Source organism: Micrasema longulum, unplaced genomic scaffold, assembly GCF_059751315.1.
Source record: "Micrasema longulum isolate JH-2025_06_02 unplaced genomic scaffold, ASM5975131v1 h1tg001175l, whole genome shotgun sequence".
Taxonomy (NCBI): Eukaryota; Metazoa; Arthropoda; class Insecta; order Trichoptera; family Brachycentridae; genus Micrasema; species Micrasema longulum.
In genome coordinates this window covers 65,004-80,674 of record NW_028278362.1, presented here as the reverse complement: position 1 = coordinate 80,674, position 15,671 = coordinate 65,004, and the positions used below count along the sequence as shown (strand labels likewise).

Sequence of the window (15,671 nt, the reverse complement as noted above, 5' to 3'; positions counted from 1 at the left end):
AAAAATCTGATTTATGTTATCCAATTAGATATAGGATTTGAAAAGCCTACGATGTATGCAAGGGAAGCGATTTGCTGACGAATGTCGATAAATCGAATGTGATGGTTTCGGAAAGAAATGAAAGTATGACTAAACGTGAAATCACTGTCAATGGAGTTATACTAAAACGGGTAGAGAAATTTGTGTATCTGAGAAGAATGTTTACTAGGTATGCAATGACTGAGAAAGATATTGAAAGTAGGGTGAGTGCCGGGAATAGAGTGAACAGTGCACTGAAATCAACCTGAGCAAATGATTGTTTGTCGCAAGAGGCAAAATTAGCATTTCACAATGGAGTCCTGGTCCCAACCGAAGTATGGACCTGAAAAAACAGGGATGAAAATAGGCTGAATGCTGTCGAAATGCGATCTCTAAGGCGAATGTGTGGTAAAACTATGCACGATAGATGCACAAATGTCGTGATCCGTACATTATATTATAGCATTTTTTTATATATAAAAAAAATATCTACTAAATATACTTCTACATACTGTTCTATATTTTATGTCTTTATTATTATTTTTTGGAATTTATGTTGTTAATACACTCATCTTTTATTTTTATACCAAGTATACTTCTAAACACCGCTCCTATTTTTTATTTCTTTAAATTGTTTTTTTTTATTTATGTTGTTTCTATACTCATGTTTTATATAACTTTTATGTTTGTAATAGCATTATGGGCGTGAAAAATAATCAAATAAATTATGTAAGGCTGAGATAGGCCTTAAACAAAATCAAGAAAAGAGCTCTGCGCTGGTTTGGACATGTAGAGCGAATGGACAGCGAAAGAACGTCTAAAAATATTTACAATGCGAATGTTGATGGATGCAGAAATAGAGGAAGACCGAGAAAGACATGGCATGACCAAATCCAACAAATAATTAAAGATGGACATGTCAAAAGTAGGAATAATCGGCGCGCGTGCAGAGAAGATGTATGAATGTAGAGGAAGCGAGATCTTTATGCAAAGATAAAGTGATGTAGCGTTCTATCCTCTCTGCCTACCCTTACCGCGAAACGGCGTGATGGTTTGTTGTCGTTGTTGAACTCAAACTTATATCCATTGGCAAAATTTATAAAAATGCATTTATTATTTCTGCGCAGGTATTGAAATACGATGCTTAACATTATTTATTTACTTATTTATTTTAAAGAAACAAATACTCGACAATGATGTAATAACATTTAAAAAAAACACGGTTTAAAGACAGACCAGCGAAGTTTCTAAATAAGAATCATACATATTATTAAATTGTGTTACAACAAACGGGTGTGTTTACGTGTATTTGTATAAGAGTAAGTGTAGATGTGTATTTATGTGTATTAGTGTGGGAGTAAGTGTTCAGGTGAGTGTAAGTGTGAGCATCATTAAATAGTAAGTGGGATCGTATCGCAGCCAGAAATAATGAGTCTTCATTTATTTGTAAATAAATTAAGGGGCATGTAAAATATATCAGTATGGTCACCTCAGTATTTTGTATATATTAATCTAATTGAAAACATTCAAAATAAATTTATAAGGAGCTTGGTATATCGTTTTGGCAACATTGAAAATGATTATTGCGCATCTTTGATCAATTTTAATATAGAATCACTACAAAAAAGACGCCTTACATGTGATTTAATTTTTGTTTTCAAAATTCTAAATAATATAGTTGATTCACCGTATCTTTGACAAAATATTGGTTTTCGTTATCCTCTTCGCTATACCAGATTGAATTCCTTTTTTTATGTGCCAACTTGTAAAAAAAAATAAACCTCGAATTCATTCATTAGACGTACCTGTAGAAATTATAATGGACTCAGTATCAATGTAGACATTTTTAACTGCATGTTGCATTTGTACAGAAAATTTCTTCATGGGGTCGATTATTTGGGATAGTTGCTAAATGTGCATCTTGAGTGGTTTATGCTATGTATATGTGCCGCATGTAATGTATATGTTTGTGTATATTTTATATGTGCGTGGATGGCTCGGAGTGCACATTCTGTATTTTTATTTATTTTTATTAATTACCTCGATGGAAAACGCAAAAGTTAAAAATTATTCTTTTCTCACTTGAAATTCTGATTTATTTATTATTTTTTCACATTTAATGTTTATATCTTTTGCATAATTTATGAAAACTTAATTGGTCTTTTTATGTTGAAAAATTGTTGTTTTTAATACTTATTATGTATGACTATGTATGTTTTCTGAATAAAATAAAATGAAAAATAAAATAAAATGTCAATAGATGAAAAAAAAGCACTATAGTTGGAGCAAGAACGATAGAGGAAAGAGTGTTGTGCATTGTTAGTGCTACAGACTAGCAGATGGAATAAATATTTTTTTCTTATCACGCGAAAGGGGACATTATAGGAGGGTTTTATGCAACGCTGCTGGTTTTTCTCAATATGCATCGATTTTGTAAATAAATCCGTAAAACCTCGTGGGTCGGATCCGACGGAGTCCCAACGCATCGTAATTCCATCAGTGGCATTCATTCACGGAGAAAATTAAAACCCCCAGACAGGAAGTAATGACGTAAAAACGGCGAACGAAATCATTTAAATTCCGACCGGTTTCTCGAATATGGAATATTCTTATCGCCCGCCATTTCAAATCAGGTGACAATAAATCCGAAATCGGCATGGGAGTATGAAGGTGTGATTATTTATGTTTCCGGAAAAGGGGATTTCCTCCGCGCCTAAATATTTTATTCTTACGAAACTCGCAGGGCCGAGGGGTAAATAATGGCGATATTTCATGTGAAGTAAGTTAAACTATTATTGAGGTACTTATTTAATAATCTCATGTAGAGCCGAATCACGAACGCAGATGACGAAGCGAAATGTGGGTGTTCGCTTACGTTTCGGCGGACAATTAGGTCAAATTTACATCGGATTTTGCTTTGTTCTTGTGAAGGGCTTGTGAAGTGAAGTTTTATTCGGATTGACAACGTTCTACGTTGAATAATGTGTATGAATTAATCGAGAGAATAATGAAAATATGCATTTTGAGACGATACGCGCATGTAATCAAGTTACCCATCATTGTAAAAAAAAAAAAATTCACAGGTATTTATGTAACCTTTAGATATGTAGTAGGTAAACTACGAAATTATGGGTAAATATTATTATAATTATTATTTATTTTATTTAGTTCTATGATTAACATAGTCTAATATATATTTACAACACAATATTTACATCTATACTTATTCTAACATTATTTATCACTATTATACACTTAATATCCTAATTTATAATATTCACTGTTTCATATGTACATTTTCATTAATTATATTCACTGTTTACACTATATATTACCTAATATTTTTCACATATATACTTTTTACATTTAATTAAAAATATATTTACATTTTTTTCATTTTTTATGCTTTCTTGCATTTCCTCAAATAATTGTATTCCCTTGTACATAAGGCAGTTCTGGGACATAAAACTTTAAATAAAACTTTTTATTTTGATTTGGCTTTTTCAAAATGATTTTACGAACTGACACAAAATTTTATATTCAGTGGACGAGTTTTTATATGATTTTGATAGTTTTAATTTGAACGTTAAAATCAAAATTATACCGGTCAGTAATTATTTGTTTGTTGATTTTCGAACCTTTTGTTCAAAGGCATGCTTAAAAAACTGGTTATTGCAAACACCGTTTATTTAATTGCTTATATATTAGAATACAAAATACAACTTTAAATTAAAGCATTCCTATTTCCCATTTTGAAATCGAGCAATCTCTTAATATATCTTTATTAGAGAAACGTAGAACTGAGATGGACTTGAGATGCATTTTATGCTTTACATATGCATTTACATATTATACTTTTCTGGCCCCTAAGCTGTACAACTTTTTAAACCAGGAAATATTGGTAAACAAAATGATAAACAATATTTTCAAAGCTCAAGTCCATAAATGGATTGCTAAAAAGACTTGACAGGAACCTGAGAAATATGTTTCATATATCAAAATATAATTTTAGTTTCTTGAAAATCCTTTCTCGTTTTATCGATGTAGGTATGTTTAAGAATCATTTTTCATATTTTTTTTTGTATTTTTACACAACAATTGATGTGAAAGTATGTACGACTATGTATGAAAAAAACAATACACTGACACTCCGGAATGTGCCTTTGGGCCAGTGGAGTGGCTATATCCATAAATAAAAATAAAATTCTATTGAGTGTACCTATTGTATTAACATTTTATTTTGTAAACTATGTATTTTAATTTTATATTGTATTAAATAAACAAAAAAAAAATCAAAATACTCAATGCTATAAGTGATGTCCCATTTCTGTTGAAAATTTCTTGCAATCATGTTACCAGAAGTCAAAATCTGCTATTAATTAAATCTTCTAGGAGCAACTTTTGTTTTTATGCCACAATGTCCAGAATGTGTGGATTAGTCGATTCGTCACACATCTTGGAATTCTTTAAGATTGATATTCCGGCTTTTCGAAGATCTCTTCGCCGCTAAACAGTGTGGGATGAAGATGGATTGACATGGTTTAGCTCGAATTTTTATATGTTTATAGTGTTTTTTTAAAAAATTTATTAGAAAATTTATTTATAAACTCTTCCGGATTATTACATTCATTTTACAAAAAATAATATAAACATTTTTCATTCATACTTAATTGTTCAAAATAATATTTTTTAATACATCTTTTGAAAAGTTTGTCTGAGTCTTTTGTTTAGATTTGTCTCATAGTTTATTGTATAATTTCAGTCCCTGGTTCATTAGTCTTGATTGTCCTTGTCTTGTTTTAGAAAGTTGTATATGGTATTTGTCTGATATTCTCGTATTATGTCCATGTTGACTACAATTTTTTACAAGTTTTAGTTCTTCGTCGACAATTACATTAGTGGCTAATTAAGGATAAATTTTAATGATTCTAGTTGAAAGAGTTCAGTTATATTTAATTGCTTAGTTTGTTCAAAAAATTCTCTAGTTGCAGTTAGATACGGAAGGTCATATACTAACTTTAATATTTTATTTTGTTGTCTTTGTAGTCTGTTTATGTCATTTTGATATCCAGCTTTCCATAGTAGTTGCGTATAACATATTTTAGTTTTTACATAAGCTTCATACATTAGAATTTTTTCAATTTTTGGAACAAAGTTTTTGATTTTTAAAAAAAAACTCGATAATGTCGCCACTTTGCTAATTAAATTGTTGATATGAATTGTCCATGTCAATTGTCTTGTTTAAAAATATATATTGTACCATTATTTTATTGTCTTTGCTACGCAGTTTAATGTTCTTTTTATTCAGTTTCTTGTATATATGTTTCTTCATGTTACTGTTGTAATTAGCTTAGGCCGTATACATATATAATAAATAAATTTATTTATTTTGTGCGAAAGCATGCTTCTTACTGCAATTACGACGGACGCGATTGCACAATACGTCGTAAAATTGACCGTAGTAAAGTTTTAATTCAAGGATGAAAAGCTCCGGAAATGAGTAACCCAGTTAGGCACCATTAACCGGAAATCACGTGGTGGGAAGAATCTTCCGTCCGTCGTCTAAGAGGGATGCGGCAACGGAGAGGGTCGTGAATGAGGGCGCGGATGTTCTTAGAGGACTATAAAGTCCTCCTTTGTCCTCACTTCCGCTGAGTTGTTCCTTAAAAGTACTTAAGGCACAATTCTTCTGAAGTAAAGTTTCGCAAATAAGCACTTGATCTATGGGCATAATCAATCGATAAAATTAATCAAATAATTCGTCATCGACAATGGGAACATGCATTAATAATTACATTAATAATAATATATTTATATATATTAGTATTTGAAGCACTAACTTTATGATTTTTCATATTAAATAATAACTACTTAATTTACTTGGTGCAAAATCACTCAAACAAATTTAATATGACCCGACCGGTTTCAAAAACTGACAGTGGCCTTATTCTATAACTAATTCGTTTCGTAAATTCATTCGTATCGTAGAGAAAGAACGAGAGCAAAATACGACTGCGTTTGCATTAGAGCGAGATGGATGTATGACGAACGAACGAACTTAGGAAACGAAATTGTGACAGAATAAGCCTGCTTATCCTTTGTCCTTTATCCCAAGGCTTAAAAATAAACCAACACGAAATATTTTAAATCTCTTTTTTCCCAAATTTAAAAAAGAGCACCAAACGTTTCAAAATATATGGTAAAGTTATGCGTCACTCGAATGAAAATTTTCTGCTCCACAAAATATTGTTTGCTTTTGCGTTAAACATATTATTTTATTTGATTACAACTTTGCAATATGGAATGTCAAGTAGACGAAAGTAAGCATTTTCGACACCTCTTTCTGTTCGCGTTCAATCGAGAAAATAAAGCTACCAAAGCTGCTCGCGATATTTGCGCAGTGTAGGGTGAAGATGCTATAAATAGTTTACTATTTTGTTTTAAAATAATGACGGAGAATACATTCTGCACTATTTTTTTACTAAAATTTTGTTTTTTGTAAGAACATAGGAATAGTTAAATTTCCTAACGGATTTAATTCATTAATAAAGTATCGCTATTATCAAAACATTTTTACTAAAATAAATAAGTATCATAGATTCAAGTGTTCAACATTGGGTAGCATGGGTTTTTTATCCTTTTGCTAAGCCTAAAGTATTTTACAAACATACTTAGGAATATATTTACATTTTTCCTTATTTGCACTGAGAAAGAAAGATATTTTATTTGTTTCAATTACATTCCTATTCTTGCCGCCTCAATATCATCTTAAAGTATCGTTTACACGTAAACAATACAATAGACATGACGATATTGTCTTGTCCCAGCTCCGTGAACAGCTTTGACCGCGCAGAACAGAACGCTGCGCTGGGACAATACAAAAATTGTTTATACATAAATACTGTTTATTTTACCAAGATGTTGACAAATTACAACAGAGATGAAGAACCTTTATATGAGGGAATATAGAAGTCTAGGTATCCATTGGGCTTATGACCTGTCATTGGCTGGTTTAAGTGGCCATTTTACACACTGTGTAACATTCACCATTCTGCCCATATTCGAACATTTATATTCCTTCGATTCTTCTACTGTTGACGTTTGTAAAGTTAAAGAGCTGAAACCTTTATTGTTGCGAGTGAGATTCATATGATTAAATTATTTCACGTACATACTAGGCAACTAGGTAACGCCTGAATATATTTTTCGATTTTTATACTTCTTCTTGGGCCAGGTGGCTTTATCAACAATGTTTTGAGTTGGTCCAAATTTTTGTAGACAAAGACTGGATGTAACCCCCTAGGGAGCGGTTAATATTACTAAGTTGCATAGTATGTAGGTGAAAGAATTTAAACATATGAATCACACACGCAACAATAAAGGTTTCAACTCTTTAACTTCACAAATGTCAACAGATGAAAGAATCGAAGGATCAAATATAGGCAGAATGGTGAATGTTATACAGTGTGTAAAGTGGCCATTTAAACCAGCCAATGACAGGTCATAAGCCCTGTAGGTGCTTAGACTTATATATTTCCTAATTAAAGGGGTTATTTATCTCTGTTGCAATTTGTTAATATTAATAGCTCCCTAGGGGGTTGAATCAAGTTCTTGTCTACAAAAATTATGACAAACTCAAAACATTGTTTACCAAGTGTATTGCTATTGTTTAATAAAAAACTGATATGTAAAAATCTTTTTTTTTAATACGTGGGAGCGACGCGCACGCGTTAAGCAAATCGCTATTGTCATATGGACCTATCCGTGCGCGTTCATACGAGGACAATGCGGCCGCGCGCGATGGTCGGGGCCTGCCCGACAATCTCGGTGACAATGTCTCGGAACAATGTTTTGTCCTATAAATTGATGTTTACACGTGGACAATGGTCGAGTGCTGGGGCAGAACAGTATTGTATTGTCCACGTGTAAACGGCCTTTGATACAAATTCTTGGAGCTTAAGATCAAAAGTTACATGATTGATTATTCAAAAGCTTTAGAAAAGAAAATATTTATTCAGATAATCTAAGATCTTGATGTTTCGGCACGTTCCAAAATCTTATCTGGAATGTTGTTTTTTTTTTAATGTGACGACCGAAACGTAACAATAATTGTATTGAATATGGAATTTCAATTATGAGGTACATCTCAGAAGAGGAAGTTTTTAACGAAGAAAAAAGAATAAGCAAATAAGTAAAATCAATTATTTCCCTCTTTTGCTCCTAATGGTATTGGTATATAAAAAACGGCGTATCACTTTTTTAATTACAGTAATTTTCGGGTCATTCACAGTATGACACAAGTTCCAATTCCATGAGATCAACGTCCTGCGTCCAGTATCATCATCATTCCTTTTCCGCAACAAATGGCGCATAAGGCACTGAATTCGTATACCAACCGCAGCGTACCTTCTTTAGCGCGTAGATCTTTCACAGTAGTAGCCGCTCGATTGTGGAATAATCTACCCACTATCCACCCGCCTTTATTTTACCGTGCTGGTGGATTGGGACGATGTGGAATGGGCTAATGGGACAGACACTGACATATTTATAACGGGACAAATTCCCTTATTGTTAAATCCCAATCTGTTAATCATAGCCAAATGAAAGCAAGAGACATAGTACAAGATATGGGTTCAAATTTTGCACTATACATAAAAAAGGTGGTATTTTTTTACGACCAGAAATCAAATAAGCATGATTTTTATCATCAATTTTTTTTTTAATACTTATAATTTAATAGTCATAATTATTTCATGAAAACTAAAGTAATTTTCATAAAATCACTTTAAATAGCGCTTCGAGGTATAACAAAAAATTGCGCTATAGTAAAACCCTCTGACGCCGAATCCATAACACTGTAATTAGAGATACGCGTGAAATAGGGGATATCGTAGGATGGATCAGATCCAGACGAAGATACTGGAAGGGCCATGTAGGCAGGATGAGCCGCGACAGACTTGTGCACACTGCAGCTAATGAAATCTCATCTGGATAAGTCCGCCTGAAGACCATTCAAGAGAAACAGGAACAATGAAAGCACCCACCCCTTTCCCGAAACTGTTCATAAAGACTTGTGTCTTTCTTCACTTTCGCATATTCACTATCAATTTTTTAAAAACCAATTAATCGAAAATTAAATATTTCTTTACAATCAAACAGCGAAAATAACAAAACAAAGAAACTTAAAAAAGCTTTCATTGTTGTTCCGCTTCAGAAGGAGGAACAGTCGGACCTCATCGTCTCAGAACAACTAGTTTTCTGTAACATAGATCTTAAGATATCTTAAGAGATGACGAGGAAGAAGAAGAAGGCGCTACAGAAGTTGTACGTGATAATAATAATAATCTTCTTCTTATGGTTCCTCTGCCCGATGGAGGTTGGAAATCATCGTTGCGATTCTTACTTTATTGGCAGCTGCCCTGAACAAGGACTGAGTGCTGCAATGGAACCAGTCGCGCAAGTTCTTAAGCCAAGAGATGCGCCTTCTACTGCACTGCGTCTTCCTTCAATCCTTCCCTGCAGAATGACTTGTAAAATTTTATATTTTTCGTCTCTCATCACATGCCCAAAGTACTCGAGTTTTCTTTTCTTTGTGGTCTTCAGTACCTCTTTCTCTTTTTCCACCCGTCGGAGAACATCATCGTTTCGGACTCTATCCATCCAGGAGATTTTTAATATTCTCCTGTAGCACCACATTTCAAAAGCTTCGATCTTTTTTGAAGTGTTTTGGGTGAGTGTCCACGTTTCAACGCCGTAAAAAAGTACTGAGAAGACGTAACATCGAGCAATGCGCATTCGGAGGTCTAAAGTAAAGTCTCTACTGCAAAGAAGGTCACACTTCATTTAAGGTCACGCATCATAATAATAATAACTTTAATATTAACTTTAATGACCAAAAATGCTTGCCACACATATTTTTCATGTCGATTACACTGAAAGTGGATATTTTTTAGAGCGAATACCGTATTGTACTGAAGGTGCTATGTATCTATACTGGGTAATTTCAATTATTTAACCCTTTTTCAGGAGCGCGTTAGATGGAATATTTCCTGAAAGTGAAGAAGGTTTTCCTGACTTACGGAAAGGTAAATAACCCGTTTTAGCCAAATCACCATTAATTACCAACATAATTCTTGGTAATATAGAACGTTAAAAACTCTTGCGTTTAATTATTCTCATAATAATTCACACATCACTTGTGTTTTTAATTAAATAAATCGTAATGTTTAAAGTAAGAAGATGTTTATGTGTATAAAAGTACTGGTTCAATTGTAATAATAATAAATCTTTACTAACCATACACCATAACCCTATTTTTATAAATACAAAATAATAAAGCAAAAGCATACATTATTAAAAGGCGGACTTATTATTGCCGCTGGTAATTTCTTACAGTCTAACCAATACTACAATACAATAATAACTCCATACAACGACAAACAGTCATCAGGTCATGTATGGGATACAGAACAATCTCCTTGGTATCAGCACAGGTTTTGAGTGGATTCATGCCACTCGATCTGAGGACCAGGGAGCTTGCAGATATATCTTCAAACCAAGTCAGCTAGTTTAGTACTAAAACAAGCTTGCAGATTACAAATATTATTTGAAGATTCTCTATTCGGAAATTATAATTTCGAACATTATTTCCGAAGGACTATTTTTCTTTGACACCGTTGACATGTTATGTATCACATATGACATGTGGCGTTCGAAGTGGCCGTTTTTGGCATTATTCATTTTAAAAGGAATCGGCCAGTGCTCAGTGTTGACAGTTACTGCTGAATGTCATTGTGGTATTTTTTAATAAACTTTTATTTATTTACGTATTTATGTGGGAAAAAACCAAACTTTTTACATATAATTCATATAGAAGATAAGGGTACATTGAAACTTAAATTGTAAAAATAGTCAATAATTATTTTTCACGGCTATGTAAGTTATACATCAAATATACATATTAAAATAACTCTAATAAAATTAATTTAAATGTTAAGAAATGTTAGTAATTCAGAAACTGCATATAAAATAAATAAATAATAATAAAGTAAATGAAATTTAGTTTTTTAAATAGAAGAAAATAAATAAAAATAATATATTTATAAATATAATAAATAAGTACATTTATAAATATATTTTTTTAAATGAGAAAATTTAAAATAAAAAAAGAACAACTTATGTAATAATATTGAAGAAGGAACAAAACATAAACATGAATGTACAATTTTAATTACATATTCATATAATTATTCGGGCGTTTTGTTAACGCCTATGAGTAATCTTTTATATTTAGTAGAGGAAAGATGAAAAATGTCTGCGTGACCGGAGAGAACGGTATTGTAATAATGACATGCTCTATAGAAGAAAAAAAACAATATTTCTTGAATTTGTCCTGGATATCGGCAAATTGAATGTAGTTTGCCTGCTGGGCACAGGATATTCTGAAGAACTAGTATAGGGCAATCTATAGCATTGTACAATTACTGTATTAAAAGAGTCTATAATAAAGCTACGTATATTGCTTGGCTAGTATGATTGTTGTTTGAGCTGATTTTTACAGAATCACAGAAAAAATAGTCATTTATAATTACAATGAAAGCATCCACCCCTTTCCCGAAACTGTTCATAAAGACTTGAGTCTTTCTTCAGTTTCGCATAACAATATCATTTTTTTTAAACTAATTAAGCGAAAATTTAATATTTCTTTACAATCAAACCGCGAAAATAACAAAACAAATAAACTTTAAAAACTTTCATTGTACCCCTCACTGCAGTTTTGTCAGTTTGTGATCAATCAAATACACATGGTCAGCACAATCACCCTTTTCTAATTTCCCAGTATTACAGTGGAGGAATACAGTGTTAGTTCTAAATTGAGATCGCGGCCGTACGCTCCAGATCCCGCATTGGAAAGGAAGAAGAACGTAGTAATACAAATAAATCAATCAAACGACACGAAACCCAAATACATATAGGAAACATTAGAATAATTTGCCCTATACAACATGCACTCAATCAACAGAAGAAAAACAATACGTATCTATAACAAAGTCATTTATAATTATATAACTTGCATATTATGTACTTATACATGGGTAAAAATTAATGAACATTTATTGTAGATTACCTAAAATATAAATTACGGCTCGCCACTGCTGTTCAGTTCCTAAATGAACCACAGTCGTAATACATACAGCCTGGCCGTCAATTAAGGATAACCATATATTTTTCGTAATTTAGAATATTCAGGGTAACGAAATGTCGTTTAAATTGAATTATTTCATCACAGCAATTCTTTAATTGCTAGGCACATTGGTTTTAAATCAGTCGTGTTTGGCTCGCAAGCGCACGAGTGACGTCGTCGGTCGCGTGGCCTCCAAAACAATTAATAAATTCATACGGCCCGCCACTAAAACCAATCGCCGACCGCTGCTCTAGGGACTATTATCAACAAATGGAAGCATAAAAGAAATACGGATTTTTAAATATAGGCAGAATGGTCATTGTTTCACAATGTATAAAATGATCACTTAACCAGACAATGACAACAATATTTTTAGTATTTCCAAATATTTGAAAACCAATACGGGATTCTATTTTTTTTACTCTAATTTATCACGATTGACAATTTTTTAAAGATTTATCGGTATTTACTTCACAAAAATCAACAAATTTAAGCATGGGTGTTTAAAGAATGGCAGAATGGTGAATGTATCATTCAAATATGACATAAATAACTGGTCATATTATGTCATGTAAGTGTTTGGATTTTCATATTTCCTTTTCAAAGGGGTTGTTTATTTCTATTGAAATGGTGTTTTCGATATAAATTTATTTATAAATAACCAGATAAAAAATAATAAAATGAAAAATATACGTAATTACAACCAATTAATAACAATACATCACATTATAATGTCAGGACTCACATTCCCCTTTTCAAAAGGTTTCCCACCTTTGTTAAAGGAATAAAATTGTCAATGCGAGTGTTTGCTGCAATTCAATCCCTATCTGCACCTATTAGTGCATTGGACACTGCATTGGTTATTCTTAAAATAAAACCTAATAACTTTGAGGTAAGTTTCATAATGTTTTCAACGTGAGACTTAACGTCTCATTGAATGAATCGAAGATATTTTCAAGGTCTTTAACTGTTTATTATAAAATGATTTATTAGGTGTTTAAATTGTATGACTGCATAATTTTAATTAGTTTATGTATTTATAAAAGGTACGTAAATAATATGTGTCCTCATTCAAAAAAGGTCATTTACTTTACACCACTCGTTAAGAGAGGTCAGATCTATTCGAAGAAGATCACAGTCATCGATTTTTTAAACACAACGACGAAGTTTTAGATTGTCTGCAAAAAGATATCGTCTGCATATCAAAAACAACAAGGGTCTTAAATGAGTTCCTTGAGGTATTCCTGACGTCACATCATAAGGGTTTGGTGAAAAACGACCAATGGCAACATTCAGCGCCTGACCAGCGACACAACTCTCAATACTATGAGGAAGTTCAGAGCTACGGGAAATTAAGTATAAAAAGTTATTAATTCACGTGGTAAAAAATAGAGCGTTTAATTGTACAAGTGCAAAGTTTCTCGAAAATGTATGGAAAAAATAATTTAAATGTTTGGAATAAAAATGAACTGCTTTGCAACGTCAAAGGTTGCTGTGACCAAGTGTTTAAAATAGCCAAAAAATTAAAGCGTTGTTATGTTGTTGTGGCAACCGGCAACAGATTTTCGGTTCCCGACGTTTAGCGGGTACAAATTACAATTGTACAGGGTTTAACTTTTAAAGTCAGAAAAAAAACATAATGTCGTTCGTAGGACTAATCTGTTCACGTCAAACGATGTCGTAGAATGCCCGCAAGTCAGCGGTTCGTAAAATAAAGGTCAGTTAAACCCATGTTTTCTTTGCTTCTTATCAGTCATGTTTCATTGTTTAGATGTGCGATTTGATCACTCGTCAAAATTCGTGACTGCGAGTTGCGGGTGGTGTTTCGGTGGGGATTTTCAAAATTACAAAAGTTTGAAAAATCTTTTTTTTGCTTAGTTTGATAGTATATTATAATATCAAACTAAGCAACAAAAAAAGTAGATTTTCACAAAAATGGCGCTATATAAATTATCCAAACATATTTATAATAAAAATACGTATGTCGTTTTATTCCACTTTTATTTATAATTTTGACTAATAACCGGGTTTTGTCGTGACCGACATCGATAGTCTAATAACTGATATAAAAAAATATCATCGATCAAGACAACCCCGGCACACATCCTAACAGGACCCCACCGAGCAGACGTAGTGGAAAATAGTGCATCTTTACCGGAAATGTGTCTGAAGCAATGCGTGAGCGTGGCGGCGGCGAGGCCGGCGGCCATGGCAGCGGCGAGCACGAGCAGCGCCGGCTGCGAGCCCGCGCCGCCTGCGCCGCCCGCCGCGCCCGTCACCAGCACGACGTAGCAGAAGGCCGCCAGGCACTCCGCGATCACGGCGCGCCAGAGCTCCAGCGCGCGCAGCTCCGCGCGCGGCTCGGCGGCGGCCGGCGCGCCCCCGCTCCCGCCCGCGCCCCGCGCGCCGAGCCCCTCTAGCCGCTCCAGCAGTCGCCCTAGCTGGACCTCCAGGGTCTGTTCCGGGATGTGGAACGTCTCATCCGCCATATTTCAATTCAAATTTTAAAATTGATTCAAAAAAGTTCTCCAAAATCGCTCGTTTTGCGTGTAACTTAAAAACGCTTTTCAAAAAAGTCTTAAAATCCGTCAATAATTTCCGTTCTTGGAGAAACACACCAAATGTTTTATTTATTCATAAAAATCACAAGCTGTATAACTTTAAAACGCGGAAGAATATTACATTTATACTAAAATCCGTTTATAATTTCCATTCCAAGAATGAATGTTTTTTTTTATTTACAAAAATCACAAATCCGTGACATTAACCCGCGAGCGAAATGTTAAATCAGTTTATTTAAATCATGAAAAATCACAAAATTCAAGTAAATCTTTTACACAAAAAATATAAAACACACTATTTATAAGTAAAACTTTAAACTGCAGGCAAATTTAAACAGTAAAAAGTTATATTTTCTATTAAAAATCACGATTTTTATATGTGTAGTTTTCAAACGCAGATCACAAAAGTATTAAATAGTGCTGACACGTTTTTTCTGCCGTTTACAATCTTTAACATGTTAAAGTAACAACAAAAACTTTTATTATTACTTCACAAAAATCACACTTTTTAATTGCTGAACTTTTAAAACAAAGGGAATAAATGACAATTGTATTTAATTATTGAAACAAATATGTTATAATAATATGAAGATATTTTATGCAACAATTCGCACTATTTATTTATCACGTGAAAAATCTTTGGTAGTGTTTTTATCACCCAATGTAATAATATAAAATCAAGTATTACTCAAAACAAAACTTATAAAAACTATTGTTTTCAAGCGTTGTAAGTTTTCAGAACGCAAAGTCGTAATATTCAAATTACGAAATCATGTTGGATTCCCGCCTTTTAACCGTCAAGTCACCGACAACCAACACACAAAATATCCCAACCCCAACTAAATGAAATGAGCAGCGATCGCCGCGAGCCGCCATAAGAAATCACTTGTCACCCCTCACATTCTATC

At 33.1% G+C, this 15,671-nt stretch overlaps 1 protein-coding gene across 1 annotated transcript in view; it reads right to left on the bottom strand.

The window, feature by feature from the left end:
* The window catches only part of bib (MIP channel family protein big brain), a 211,659-nt gene extending 195,996 nt beyond the window's left edge, over nucleotides 1-15,663 (bottom strand). The window contains exon 1 of the mRNA XM_088233998.1: nucleotides 14,358-15,663. Coding sequence (XP_088090124.1) covers nucleotides 14,358-14,691 — 334 coding nt within the window. The 5' untranslated portion in view covers nucleotides 14,692-15,663. The remainder of the gene's footprint in view (nucleotides 1-14,357) is intronic.
* Nucleotides 15,664-15,671: the final 8 nt, after the last annotated feature.